Source organism: Pleuronectes platessa, chromosome 6 (genome assembly GCF_947347685.1).
Source record: "Pleuronectes platessa chromosome 6, fPlePla1.1, whole genome shotgun sequence".
NCBI lineage: Eukaryota > Metazoa > Chordata > Actinopteri > Pleuronectiformes > Pleuronectidae > Pleuronectes > Pleuronectes platessa.
Window position 1 is genome coordinate 25,236,867 of NC_070631.1, and position 15,279 is coordinate 25,252,145.

General features: G+C 42.3%; 1 protein-coding gene across 1 annotated transcript; it reads left to right on the top strand.

Moving 5' to 3' along the window:
* The first annotated feature begins 858 nt into the window (after positions 1-858).
* gata5 (GATA binding protein 5) lies at positions 859-8,700 on the top strand. Its single transcript, XM_053425945.1, has 7 exons — positions 859-1,328; positions 1,683-2,332; positions 4,076-4,262; positions 5,701-5,826; positions 6,104-6,188; positions 6,352-6,479; positions 7,459-8,700. Exons 2-7 carry the CDS (start codon positions 1,842-1,844, stop codon positions 7,570-7,572), a joined length of 1,131 nt encoding a protein of 376 aa, XP_053281920.1. The 5' UTR covers positions 859-1,328; positions 1,683-1,841; the 3' UTR covers positions 7,573-8,700.
* The last annotated feature ends 6,579 nt before the right edge of the window (positions 8,701-15,279 follow it).

Consider the following 15,279-nt stretch of genomic DNA (forward strand, 5'->3'; position numbering starts at 1 on the left):
TCCACGAGCTTCTTTAAATTCTTCGTAAACGTTGACCCCATGTAAAAGCATAAATTCAGCTCCAAAGCCCTTGTTTGGTGGTTAAATACCAAGTCATTTATTCATGTTAAATATATATAACATTTTCCAAGGATAAAATACAATTAACTAGAATAAATGAGAAAGTACACACTATGTGTAAATTATTAATATTGTATTGACGGCCCTGATATTTAGGTTAGTCATATTTTACTTAGAATTTGTTTTATTTTAACCTCCTGTTCAGTGATCCTGTGGCTCTGTGGCGCAGCGCAGCGACACGTCGTTACCTGCTCGTGTTTCTTATCGCACAGAAAACTTTACAGAGAACTCACTCAGTTTTATATCATCATAAAATACTGAAAACAAACTCTCTCTTCAGTGCGTTTTACTGTGCGTTTTTTTTTTTTACATCCCATTCACAGTGGTTCAAACGCATGCGTTAAATACCGAAAGCCCATAAACAATAAACGTTCGGTCCAGTTGGATTTGGCTTGAATTTATTTTATTGCAGTCAATATTCTAAGATGCATCACCATCGTCAAATAGCATTGAAATCCTCATAACTATTATAAAATGAATATTGTAACGTTGGAATAAAACTTGGAATATAGGCTTATAATATTTAAGCTCGTTATTGAGATATCAAAAAAATAACACCTTACATCAAATGAGTTGTTTCCCTATTTTGTATCATGTCAACCTTTTTATCTCTTATAGGTTTGCCGTGGCAGCTAAATGCCTGAATAATACCCCTGTGTCTCCGTATATTCGGATTAAATCTGTCCATTGTGGCCCATATGAAACACTGAGTTTAAAACGCAGCTAAATGTGAGTAGAGTGTTATTTCCTCCACAGCCCTCAGTCCTCAGGTCGGGGCCCTCTCCCTCTCAGGTACCGAGGAGTCCTCCCTCCTTCCCTCCTCCCCTCCTCCCTCCCCACCTTGGGCCTACCTCGGAGGAGCGGACTGCGTCACGTGTCTCTTTTTTTTTCCTCCCGTACAAAATTTCCAGTAGGGGAGCGAATAGGAGCACTCCCATATCAGCAATTATCAGCGACAGCAACTATCTCCAGATATACCGACAGGAAGAGAGACGCCGGAGCAGGACAGGACCGAAAAACAAGTTAGAGATCTCCAGTTATCTCCGAGGAGGGAAGCGCAACTTTTACGCACCAAAGTTGGAGGAGTTGGAGAGGCTCCGCTGCGCGCTCCCTGCGTCCGTCTCCATCGGTGACAACTTTTGCTGCTGCGCTCCTCTGCTGAGGTCTGGAGGACCGGACCGCTTTATCGCCCTGACCGTCCTTATCTGGTGAGATAATGGCACTGAGAGCCCTTGGAAAGAAACGGTGTTCCTCCTGCGCTATTATCAAGCTTGTATGTGATTCCAGTTACTATTGATGGAAATGTTTCGCTGCAGATATAGAGGGGAGCTCCCGCTATCTGTTGTGTTGTTTGGTTTCCGTTATGGTTGTGATTTAATGAGGAGCCGCAGGATATCTGCGCTCTGTGATAGTCGCCTCTATCTGAGGGAACGGATATCAGCGACCACTCATGTCATTTTAATCAATTTCATGTCAGTGATACAGGTGAAATATGACTGATGATGCTGAGAGATTGATGAAGCTTCTCTCAGGCCTGTTTTTGTATGTTTATTTCTTTACAGGACAGGACTCCACATTTTACTCAGCCCCCCGTTCACAAAGACAGACATAATCCTCAAGTGGAAGCGTCTTTACGCGAGGACAACATCACCTCCACGGGATCGGTCTAAGAAGTCCCCCATTACTTTTCCACATCCCTGCAGGACACAAACGCAGTGAAAATGTACCAAAGCCTGTCCTTGTCCTCCAACCAGTCCCCTTACGGGCACGACACCGGGAATTACATCCACCCGTCGGCTAGCTCCCCGGTCTACGTCCCCACCACCAGAGTCCCGGCAATGCTGCCCACGCTGTCCTACCTGCAGCCGTGCGACTCGCCCCACCAGTCCCACCACAGCCTCGGCGGGCACCACGGCTGGCCCCAGTCCGGCGCGGACAGCTCCTCATTCACGCCCGGCAGCCCTCACCCCCATCACGGCTTGTCCTACTCGCACAGCCCGCCGGTCAGCAGCAACACGGGCCGGGACGCGACCTATCAGAGCCCGCTGCTTCTTGGAAACGGCGCCCGGGCGGATCAGTACGGAGGCGCCCTGATGCGCTCGGTCGGAGGCTCCTACTCCAGCCCTTACGCCTACGTGAGCCCGGAGATGGCGACGTCCTCCTGGACACCGGGACCCTTCGAGAGCGGGGTGATCAGTCTGCAGGGCCGGCAGTGCGCCCTGTCCGGGAGAAGGTCCAGTCTGGGTGAGCATGGGCCTCCGACATTAACACTTCGTAGCTGACCAAAAAGTACCACGGTACAATTAGAAGTGGAACATTTTGCGGTCATGAATTATTATTTTGTAAATTTAATAGTTGAATCTGTCTTAAAAGTCAAATATAACTATTGTTTAAACTGTAAAAATCCCATTTGGAACCCGAGCAACAATTATCATTAATTTATCCAGGTACCATGAAATATAGCAGTTCAAATTTCAAACTAAAAATACAATGTTTAAATTCAATTATTCCTGAAAGAGGGACATTATTTACTTACAACCTGGTTTTACCATATCATTTAATCGTTGAGATTTCGTAGTACAGGCCCAGGTTGAGTGGTTGTTATTTATTACAGGAGGTGGCAGAGAAAACGGCCTTCAACAGTATATGGCAGTGGACGAGATTATCCACGTTGGTTTTAGACAATACACATTCTTTGTCCTTAAAACAAACGATCAATTAAAAATGTAAATTTAATCCCCGAGCTGTTCAGATGACAGGGTTCAATACACACGGAGATTTAAAAAAAAAAAAAGAGCCATTGACACAACAATGAGTGCAGTTATCACCTTGATCAGACAGTGAGGCTCTCGTACCTGCAGACCCCTCATGTATTAAGCACGTGGAGAGGCGTTTGAAGTCCATGATGAAGAGAAGGAAAAAGGGTCTGGAGTTTTTATTAATGAAGAGGCTTTTTCCCTCTGCGTGATGAAGTGACACCTCTCAGAGTCTGGACACATTAATGACATCATCATTTCTGTCTCTCTTGGTTGGATTAAGGAGGGACATATCCACAGCACGGCAGACACACAATACACAGCTCTGCTGCAGTTTGGTACATGCTACATTATCACTGTAGCTGCAGCAGCCACAATGTGTCCTCTAATTTTTACACTATTTATAATTCAAATATGTCTTTCTTCTCACGTGCGTGAATGACTAATGAGCCCTTTTCTATTGTTTTACAGTCTATCCTTCTATTTGCGTTGCTATATTTATTTATATGCTATGATATTCTGTTCTGTGATATTTTAATTATATTTATACTAACTTATTCGGCTCAGTTAAAAATAAAACCGCAAAAAACAATAGTAAGAAGAAGAAACACAACCACAACTTCAAAAGAAGAAAAGCCACTTAGCAAGACAGTGACCGGTCTCTCTCTCTCTCTCTCTCTCTCTCTCTCTCTCTCTCTCTCTCTCTCTCTCTCTCTCTCTCTCTCTCTCTCTCTCTCTCTCTCTCTCTTTCTCTCTCTCTAAATGGAGGGATTAGGAATTTGGGGGCAATTAAATGCCAGGAGTCCGTCGTGTGTCAGAGCTGTGATGAATTGATGGGGGGATCCCCCCTCTCTCTATAAACAAGACTCCTCCATCACAGAGTGTCTCCCCAATGATTCTTTTTTTTGGGGGGGGGATGGTGTCTCTTCATCATGCTGAATGGAGGAGTGTGTGTGTGTGTGTGGGGGGGGGGGGGGGGGGGGGTAAATTCCTTCGTTGGCTATTTTTCATTGCATTTGTCCGTAACCATACACGCTTGTGGTTTTAAAAGTTTCAAAGAGAATCGTGAATAAATAAGGGGGGCGTATATTTTCAAACTCAATTGATCATTATATATATAAATATATGATATCATGTTGCAGGAATTTACCAGTCAAGGATCAATAAAGTACATCTTTCTATTGATCTATCTAATCGAGTGCTTCTTGTCTCTCAGACTTGATGGACGACATGCAGTGCGAGGGGAGGGAGTGCGTCAACTGCGGCTCCGTGTCCACGCCGCTGTGGCGCAGAGACGGCACCGGCCACTACCTGTGTAACGCCTGCGGCCTGTACCACAAGATGAACGGCATCAACAGGCCGCTCATTAAACCGCAGAAACGACTGGTAAGACTGGTTCAAGACATGTTTTGTAAATCCCTTTTTTTTCTACTATAAAAAAGCGCCCATTATTATTATTATTATTATTATTATTATTATTATTATTATTATTATTATTTAGGGCGCAGTTCATGAAATACAACGGTCGCAATTTGAACCAAAAACCAATATTACAACTAGCTGCAACTCAAGAGGCTGCTTATATATCATTCAAATATACATTAAATCAAGTAAATAGCAAAGGAACCATTCTACATCATTTGTATTATTGGTTCGGGACTTACATTTTTTTAGAAGGTTATTTCTTCTGTTTTTGACTTTCTTGAATGTAAAGGATACAAATACTTATCACGACTGTATGAGGAAGGAGCTACTAAGAAATGAATAACACTGTAGGATATAGGCGTTGCAGTAATAGGCAACTAAAAAGCTAAAAGGACACATATTTGGTTTTATAGTGAGGTGAATGTAACAGTGGTGATTATGAACTAAGTGTTTTCTGTAGGTCTAATTTTGAGTTACTTTCCATGAATATTTCACTTTCTGCATGACAGCTTGAGTTAAGATACAAATCTCGAGTTTATAAGATTAAATCTTATTTAAGAGTGTGTATACATGTAACATTAAAGTGCATTTAAAAAAAGTACAAGAACATATAATAATAGTAATAATAATAATATATTTTAATGTGAATGATAACATTGTGGTATGTTTGGATTAATTAGCCCAGAACAGTTGTGCCTTTGCATACATAATAAATGTCACAAATAAGCCAATGATGAAAAAATAATCATTTGATGCCTTATGTGTGTAAAATTATAAATGTAAAGGTCTCTCTACAGGATTTGTGTCATGTTTTAAATGTCCAAGCAGATCATATCTTATTTGTGGCTAGGGGACATTTAGAAAATGAGGACAGAGCCAGCTGTGCGTTGGTGGTGCTGCAAAGGGGTGTCAAGGCTCCGCACCTGAATATTTCCCAGGAACTTTCCTCTCCACAGCAGCTGTGAGAGTGTTGTCCTACACTTTCCCTCCACGACTTGGCTGTTTTCTCTGTTTTTATTTGTCCTGCAGTGACCTTGCCCTTGAAAGGGCCGTTTTTAGACGAGGCTCTCCAGAGCAACGTGACTCTGTGCTGCTCCGTGGGGCTTTTCCTCCACACTTGTTGTGCGAAACCAAGCTGATAGTCACACTATGGTGTGAGAAAGAAAGACATTTTTATGTTGTCTTCAAAGATTTTCCAACTCGTGAGTTATTAGGTTTTTTTTTAATGGCTATGCTATTCCAAACTGCAATTCACTCTGAAAGTGAGTGAAACAGTTTATCCCAATTTTTGTGGAAGGATATGTTGCCAGTCTGTTTCTGACAGTAGTTTTTTCGGATTAGGATTCCAGCGAACTAAATTCACTCAAATAAAGTGTTTCCTCCTGTGTACCTGCAGCAGACCACGCCCCGCCGAGCCGGCCTGTGCTGCACTAACTGCCACACCAGCACCACCACACTGTGGAGGCGCAACGCAGAGGGAGAACCTGTGTGCAACGCCTGTGGCCTCTACATGAAGCTGCATGGGGTAGGTCACACCACAGGGTTTGACACACGGATTTTAATATTTTACAATCTGTTCTGCTTCACTTTTCTCTTCTGCCGCACTCCCACACTCACCTGCTCCCCTAGAAATATACAGTGGGGAACAGGTCATTATTTGTGCAGTGTGAAACCTCCCCAAGGGCATTGTGGGCGGCAGGGTGGGTGGGGAGCTTGTGTGGGTTGTCATGACAATGTGGCCTCTGTTGTATCAGGGATTGGGAGTAACCCTCAACTAACGTGTGTTATTTTACTCCCTACAGGTGGCCAGACCTCTGGCAATGAAGAAAGAGAGCATTCAAACCAGGAAGCGCAAACCCAAGATGCCTAAGAATAAAACATCCACAGGTAGGACAAACAGACAGGGAGAATGAAGTGTGCAGTGACTAAACACAAATCATTCGAAAAATTGTAATGGTGGATCACTGAAGCGTCTTGATGTATCATCGTAATGGGCTTGTTATTTTTGAGTCTAATAACTCATTTGCCGGTTGTGTTGTTTCTTCAGGAGGATCCACCACCTCTGACAGTGGCTCGCCAACGCCCCTGTCAGTCTCCGAACATACCTCCACCATCAAGAGTGAACCCAGCATGGCCCCCTCACCCTACGCTGGACAGACCATCACATCCGGCACTCAGGTAAATGCTCTTTACCATCTGCACACTAGGCCACAGAGAGAAAGGGGAAGAAACCCTGAGCAAATGACAAGCAAAGTCATTAACTTAGTTATTAAGGGCTGCTGCTCGTTTCTGACTAGAGGTCAGTCGGTGCTGATTATCTGCCCAAATAATCCGGAAGTGTGAGGTGTTTACAAAATAATCTTAATGCTACAATTGAGTCGGAGCCTCCCCGATCTCGAATGGGCTCTCAATAATCTCGATAATATGCTCAGACAGAAACCCACAATAGCCAATGAGAGCGAGCTCACAGAGAAGCCTCACCAACCAGATGTTGCGTATATAGAAATACATTTCTACCTCACCTCAAACCTGCGTCGTGAGATATATGAGACAATTCTACCTTCTCAACCATGACGCCATCTATAGTAAAAAAATATTTTTTGCCATAAATCAGAAATCAAGCAAGAGCAGCGACCTGACCACCTCCATCCTCCTCTATGTTTGTTTTTCTGCTGAAGTCATGCTTAATCGACACTAATGTTCAGAGGGTGGCGGTAATGTGCCGAAAGTTGTTTGCCTACTGCCATATCACACACTTTACATTGTAAGGTGGAGACTTTACAAAATTATAGAGAAACCCAACTGTTCCCACAATGAGCAAACACTTGGCGACTGTGGAAGGACTAAACTCCCCTTCATGGTTCCATATGTAAAGGTTGCCAAAGTTAAACTGGAAGTTTTACATGTTTACATGGATGAACTTCTGCCTTGTTAATTTGGAATCATTTGATCTTGTGGCAAAATTTGGATGTTTCTGTGACCAATAACCCCAATGACATCTGTAGAGCAGTAGAAGGGCATTATGTAGCTGTTCTCTCAGACTTTGCAGAAGTCCACTCTATGTGTAAAAAATCTGTCAAGTGCCAACTGTTTGAAATAGTGTGATCCTGCATTCAGCAGTTTGTCAGAATTTTAATGTTTTTTTCCTCCCGTGCAGACGGCTTCTCAAATGGACAGCACAGGACATGTGGACATTAAATATGAAGATTATCCCTTTACCCCAACCTCCATGGCCCCACAGAACTCCTGGTGTGCTCTGTCCCAAGCTTGAGCAGCCTCGACCGACCGGGCTGCGGTGCACCGACAGTACACAACTCACTTTGGCTTGGACACAGAGGCCATCGTTCCACCCTGCAGCTATCCCTCGTGATTCTGGGGCTGTGGATAAACAGTGTTGTATAAGCCCCAAGTGGCTTATGCGGTGTCGGATGGCGACATGTGTTCACACTCACTTGACGTGAGGAAATCTAATCTGCTAGCTATGTTATATACTATAATGTGTCACGTTGGCGCCTGTAAATGAACGGGCTCAATAGACCTCACCTGGACCAAACTTTAACTCAACCAGGACACAGGATACCTGGGCAGCAGCTTTACGAAAGGACGCGTGCAGCTCGACGGCTCAACTGAAGCAAAGATCCCAGTCGAAGCGGGACCAGCCCCCTGTTCTCCTGAACTCGCGTCCAGCAGCCTCGGTGCCATGACAAGAACTACCTATAACTAAAATAAATCTCTATTTTGGGAGAAACACTAGACCAAAAATAACAATGTGAAGACAATCAAGAGGAATGTAAAAATACAGTATCTCCTCTTTTAAATGTTGTTTTTATTTTCACTGCTACCATTGCTTTCTGTGGCGCATTAACGAGAAACACAGTCAACATCTTATTATCACCGCAGAAGGAAAACCATAAAATGGAGAGAAAATACCCCTTTTATTGCTGTTGAACATGTCTCATTACCAGCGTGTAGATGATTAACTTTTATGGACGCATTATTTATGTTGAGATAAGGACAGTTAAAAGTCACGGTGGACACTGAAACCAGCCAGTTATAACCCGCTGCTCGCTGTCGTGTTGTGCTGGTTGGCCTCCTAGCTATGGCACTCCGATCATATGCGTGACTTGCTTTAGAGGGATACAGCAGATGCACCATGCTAGATTCGTTTGTAAATCAGGACGCTGAGGCTACATATCAGACGTTTATCGTTTCGCTGTTTTTAACATTTGAGATTCTATTCATATTAATCTCATTTTATTGTCTGTATGTTGCCAACATGTAAGGGAATTTTATTGTTGTTCTGTTCTTAAGACTATCCACTTTCTCTCTTGTTTTCAATGCTCTTTGGAATCTGTTCAGGTTAATAAACTGAGACACATTTTGATTGATTTATGAGAAACTGTTTCTGGCTCTCACTGTTCAGGGGATAGATTTGTAGGCAGCACCTGCCAGCCTTAATGTCTGGAGCACCGTGATGAGCTCTCATCAGCACCAACTATGTTCACATGAATGCATTTTAAACTGGATTAACACTGTCCGTTAGATGAAAGGGGATAGTGGTAGATAACTGAAAAATTGATCTTTAGCTTAATGCAATCAAGTTGGGTTTGTACTATTACAACCACACAAGCATTCGTCCATTGTTTAAGCTTTATCCTTCAACTTTTTATACATTATGTTTTAGCTTTTAACCATTTAAACCAATTGTCCATTTTACTTATCAATCCCAGCCATGTTTCTGTTACTTTAAGCAACAAACTCATTGCTCTATATTCAGTAAAATCCCTTCTGCTGTATACGTTTGTATTTTCAAATTCAGGTCTTATTCTTTGCAAGTGAGCTGAGAGAAAAAGGGGAGGTCTGTGTGTGTGTGGGTTTGTGTGTGTGTGTGTGTGTGTGTGTGTGTGTGTATGTGTGAGAGACAGGTGTGACTATCAGCAATGAGCATGTTTCTGCATTTGTATTTAAAATATAATGAAGATACGTTTGCTGACACTGATTTAAGCTTAAGTGTACACAGTCTTGTGTGTGTTTGTGTGTGTGTGTGTGTGTGTACAAGCAGGGTGTGTGCTCCTGCCGGTTGCTTAAGCTGACAGTGTCGACCAAAGGTTGTGTTCCAACGCTGCTTTATGGCAGCAAGGTCTGAGTTGGCCACGCCGTCGGGGAAAATACAGGTCTGTCAGCAACAAGGCTGCCGCTTTACTGCCGCCACGGCGACACCCAGGCTCCGCTGCCCTAACGGCGCTGCCCAGCTTTATTGCTGTTGGCCAAGATGTTGCCGTCTTATCTGCTGCTGGGAGAGGCCCGCTGCTGCAGTGCGTTGTGAAGATGCAGACACATGAGTTTTCAGTCTGACGCGAGGATGAGTAAAGTGGGTGATTGAGATAAACAGCCTTTCCAAGAATGGGATGGGAGCACAGCAAAGTATGACCGCATTATAGCTTAGTTATAAATTATTACAATACTTAGCCTAAAAACTTTAGTGAAGAGAGTACAAATTACTAATCAACTCCATTACATCAAGGTAAAATACAGATGTTCTATAAACAGGGGACATGATCAGGGTTATATTTCAAACTTGACAAACTGAATATTAAAATACCTTCAAGGTGGATTAAATATTTTACTAAGCTACAGCATGGATGGAATAAATATTCACAAAGTCAATACTTTGCACCCCCTAAACAAACACACACACACACACAGTTGTGTCTCCATGATTTCAGAGGACTTTTTATTGACTTACACAGATTTCCTGAAAACCTACTCTAATCTTAACAATACTACTTGCCTAACCTCAACTCTTGCCCTAACCTTAATCTTTACTTTAACTTAAAACCTTAACCTTAAAACATGTCTTCATCGAAAATTGTTTTATTTATGTTACAGGGACTTGATCTTTGCCGCCATAAGTCCCCATAATGTGACAGATTTAAGTTCCCAGAACATGAGCAATACCTTGATAGTCACACCTGTCTCTCACACATACACACACACACACACACACACACACACACACACATACACACACACACACACACACACACACACATACACACACACACACACACACACACACACACACACAAACACACACACACACAGACCTCCCCTTTTTCTCTCAGCTCACTTACAAAGAATTCTTATGGCCGCGTATACAGTCAATTGTCTGTGAATTGAGCGGCTTCATTACAGCCGTGTGGCAGTAAATCCACTGGAGTGTGACTGGAGGGTGAGGGGTAGGGAAGCTAGTGGACCTCCTGTGTTATCTCAATAGCAAGCTGCTGCCTGCCTCAGCTATGGGTGGTCATACTTTTTTATTTTGTTTCATTGGATGATTTTAACTGGTGTGTACTTCTTGCTGTATGGCATAAAAACCCTGATGTCACTTTTCTGACACGTTCCATCCACACTTCCCTCAACGTCCCTGGAGCCAGGCTTCAGAAATCTGACTTTCTCATACATTTAGAGAATGACTGTACATACCTCTGCACCAAAGATAAAACTACATTGCTGCTCATGCAACTCAGAATCACATTATTGGAATATTGATGATGTATAGTCAGGAGACATTATCTTATTCATGTTTATTTCTAATTTGCAATTCAGGGATGATGCATGAGCCCATCAGTGGTGTCAGAGCTGGCTAATTGTATTAAATTAGTTTTTATTTGTTCAAGTCCCATAGTGTTGTATGCATCTGAATTCACTTTAATTCAGACTGCTATAAAACACGTTCACGTATGTATTTATACAGTGCTTTACAGTATGGTTATACCATACACCAATTCACACACAGTGAAGAGCAGTTAGACATTCTCAAGTTTTGCTGTGTTGAGAAAGGTTCAAGTTTATACACATTTCCTCCGATTTAGTCAGCGATAGGCAAAAGGGCCCATATTGTGTCCAATACATCTTGTGGGCTTTCACTATCCGTAATGACTTGAAGGGGGTCAGTAGGGACCCTCAAAGTATGAAAACTCATCTGACTTTTTCACTCAGTCCATTCTAGGAAGTATAGTTTTTTTTTTTTTTTTACTTATTTTTTATTTGGTTTTCAACAAACAATATGCATATCCAGACAGTTACTTTCTCTGTCTATTTTTCAACTGTATACAATACTGTTATTCATGGTATTCAAGTATAGCGTGCAATGCATAGAAAAAACAACAAACATCAAACAGTGCTCACTCCAAGAGAGAAAAAGGGGGAATAAGAATAGATGATTGATTACATACATAATATATTAAATTAAACAAAGAAAGAAAAAAGAAAAACAAGTAAATGAAAATAAAACCAGGGATAAAGTAATAGTTATTGTCCACTCCAGAATTTAGTATCATAGGTGCTTTATATGCTTTTCCGAGAGGATGGTTTATGATGTACATAAGTAGACAAAGTTGACAGATAGCCACACAACCGGAGGCCCAGAGCGATATTAATTAGTAACCCTCATTGTATTAATAACGCAGAGACAGGACCCCATCGTTTAGTAAAGATAGACTTTTGGAGCCTTAATGAATATGGGATTTGCTCCATTTGGTAGATGTCCCATACTTTTTGGGTCCATATATTATATGTGGGTGGGTCTGGTTTTAACCATTTGATGGTTATACATTTCAATGCTGCTGTGAGTAGTATGTTTAGCAGGTATTCTTTGGCCCTCCCATTCAGGCCTTCAGGCATTGCTCCCAGTAGTGCTATTGTGGGGTCTTGTGGGATGTCCTGTTGGAATATCTCTTTGAGGGCATCAAAGATTTCTCTCCAATATGTGTTTAACTTAGGGCAGAGCCAGAATATGTGTGTGTGATTGGCAGAACGTGTTCTACATTTCCGCCAGCACAAGTTGGAATTTGTCGGGCCCATCTTAGCTAATATTTCTGGTGTTCTGAAGAATCTGGTAATTATTTTCCATTTAAATTCCCTCCAGGTGTTTGAATTTGTAGCTAGGTGTGCCTCTGTGCACATCCCCTCCCAGGTATTCTGTGGTATGACCATGTTCATTTCCGCCTCCCATCTCCGCTTTATCTGCAGGGAATTATGTAGATCCATAGATGGAAATATGTTATAGAGTTTACTTATTGTTTTCTTATCTTCGCTCCCCATCTGTATTTCTATTAAGAACTCCTCTAGAGGGGTACGTTTTAAAAGCTTTCCCCAATCTTTGTGTGATGTTAGAAAAGTTCTCAATTGTAGATATCTGAAGAAATCTGTTTTGGGGAGATCAAAATCCCTTTTCAGCTGCTCAAATGTTTTGAGGTTGTCCTCATTAAATAGTTGATGCAGGTAGACCAATCCCGTATCTGACCACTTTCTAAAGCCTGTGTCTAGATTGTTAGGTGGAAGTATAGTTTTGAAACGTCTTGTTTCGTACTTCCTCCACCGTATGAGTCCTATTGGTTCGCACTCGTCTCTCAGCCCCACCCAGCCGGTACAAGTCCAGCCTCCGAACCTATCACGGTTACGTTTTATTTCTTCTGACATGCCGCGTCGCTGGGCTCAGTACGGAGAGACTACTGATGACTTGTCATGTTTTGGAAGGGCTGTCCTTATTCGTAGGGGATGATTTCAACCACTACCTCTTGTGACACGATTTCAAGGGACAAGATAACCCTCGTAAACAAGGGGTAGGGGAAATTGGATTGGGCCTTAGTTGCCATATAGCAGCGACAGGACAAAATAAATGTGAAGTATGAAGAGACTGTGTAAACTACATACTCATCTAAACATTTATAGGATATAGTATTATATATATATTTATAGTATTTAGTGTAAAGACCATTGGGTGCTCATTTCAGGAAGCTTGTCCTCTCCACCTGCTTCTGGGCCATTACCATTCTCGAAACCCTTCAACAGCAAGTTAACACAAATTAGTCACACAATCAACATATGTCTCTTATTAATTCTTCTGTCCTTTTTTGTAGGGATTAGTCGTTTTAATGACAGTGCTCGCCTCCCAAAATGCAAATATATCCCACCATAACAATTCCCCGCCGATTCGACTTGGTTTTAGCCCAGACCAATTGTGATTGGTCAAAAACAATATAAAAAAGATAAGCTGTTTAACCCCTACAACCAAATGATAGTGCTGACACTACACAGGGAAACTACATGGGGAGTTTATATGTGGCCATGCATTTTCATCCTTTCCCTCTCCCATACACATGTGATTTACTATTGTTAGGTTAAGTAGGCTAATACAATAATTTCAAGTGACAGCAAGAACTGTCAGAGAAACCTTGGGTTTGATTTAGACCTGAACGCATCAAGGCTGGGGTCAGATCAGTGTCAAGGTCGCTTGACAACTGCTGGGTCTCTGCAACAAGTTGTGAGTTTGGTGTTTTTGAGCTCCACAGGCTCTGACACATCCTTCCACAGAGATATTTCCTTTTTACTGTGAACGTTTGTGTAAGAAAGCGAGAGAGGGAGAGAGACTCACTGCAGCATTCTGTCTTCTTGAATTGCTAAATGACAACTAAATGTGCTTCTATGTTTGTGTCCCTACAGTGTTACAGCTCAATTTCAGAACAGACTTAAGGGAAAGGGCCACGGTCCAGCAATAATATGAGCTGGTGATGGTGAGAAATGGCTTTTTTCTTCTTGTCTTCAGCTGCAGACAGACTTTCCCACAAGTCTGCTCCATTCAATTACTGCCTGCAACCAAACAGGATATTTTCTCCTGTACTGCGGTCCTGTATGGTTACTGCCTTTTATGCATGTGTGTGTGTGTGTGCGTGTGTGTGCGTGCAACAGTGAATGTATGGGATGCTTGAGAGTAACACACATTTATTCCACTAATTTAGAGCCTTTAAATCAAAACTTCCGCCAGCTGTCTGCTCAATGATTTGCCCCGGGGGCCTATTCTTCACTCTATGACAGGAAAGTTTGTGTGTGTGTGTGTGTGTGTGTGTGTGTGTGTGTGTGTGTGTGTGTGTGTAGCTCTCAGATATACTGTATCTCAGTGCTTTTTCCTTGCCAAAGCCTGACGCTGTCCTTGTGGGATGTGATATTTCACACAGCTCTTATCACTGGTGCTGTGTTGAGGTGTCTCTGTTCCTCAGTTTCAATAACAACAGAGAGAAATGTCAAACACTCTTAGGCCGCCTGTCAGTCAAACTCTTAAAATTCTTTACCCTTAAAGAACAGAAATTGTTCATAGTGATTTAAATCCAGTATCACAATTGCTTTTCAGTATGACAGGACATAAGCGACAGGTGTAAAACTGCCCCTGACTGTGTCTATGTATGTTTATATATGTATATATACCATGTATAAATATATACGTGGTGGGGGAAAATATGGGTGTGAGCAGGGCATGTTGTCATGCTGCATGTCCTTCTTTCTTGCAGGTGGATCATAGGTTATCTGTATTTTTTATAATTATTGAACTGCTATCTGACAGTAGGTTGTATTAATATTAAATAAAATATTAAGACCTGTGGTAAAAATAATCTTCCTCCATCAGGTCAAGTGAATGGAAATAGTCTCTTTTAAGAGCAAGGTAACAGCAGTTACTTCACATAAAGTCAATCAATCAATCAATCAAATTTTATTTGTATAGCCCATATTCAAAAATTACAATTCATCTCATAGGGCTTTAACAGGGTGTGACATCCTCTGTCCTTAACCCTCAGCAAGAGTAAGGAAAAACTACTAAAAACCCTTTTAACAGGGTAAAAATACGTAGAAACCTCAGAGAGAGCCACATGTGAGGGATCCCTCTCCCAGGACGGACAGAAGTGCAATAGATGCCACGTGCAGGAAAACATCATAAAGATTAAAGTCTTCAAGATTAAAGATTAAAGTCTCTAGCAGCATTTGATGAGGGTAAGCATCCCGAAGGACAACCCCAAGCAGTCCCGCTGCAATCACAGTCCATGGTCAGCAACCAGCAGGACAACGATCCACCATCCAGACCAGAACGCCACTCCAGTCCTCAGTCACCGTCCACGGCCACCCAACACGATCAGCCCACACG

What these genes read in the sequence shown, in the direction of transcription:
- gata5 (XM_053425945.1), top strand. Translation starts at nt 1,842, where the DNA reads ATGTACCAAAGCCTGTCCTTGTCCTCCAACCAGTCCCCTTACGGGCAC. An exon ending in TCTACATGAAGCTGCATGGG is followed by an intron (nt 5,827 to 6,103) that starts GTAGGTCACACC and finishes TACTCCCTACAG; the next exon opens with GTGGCCAGACCTCTGGCAAT. An exon ending in CCATCACATCCGGCACTCAG is followed by an intron (nt 6,480 to 7,458) that starts GTAAATGCTCTT and finishes CCTCCCGTGCAG; the next exon opens with ACGGCTTCTCAAATGGACAG.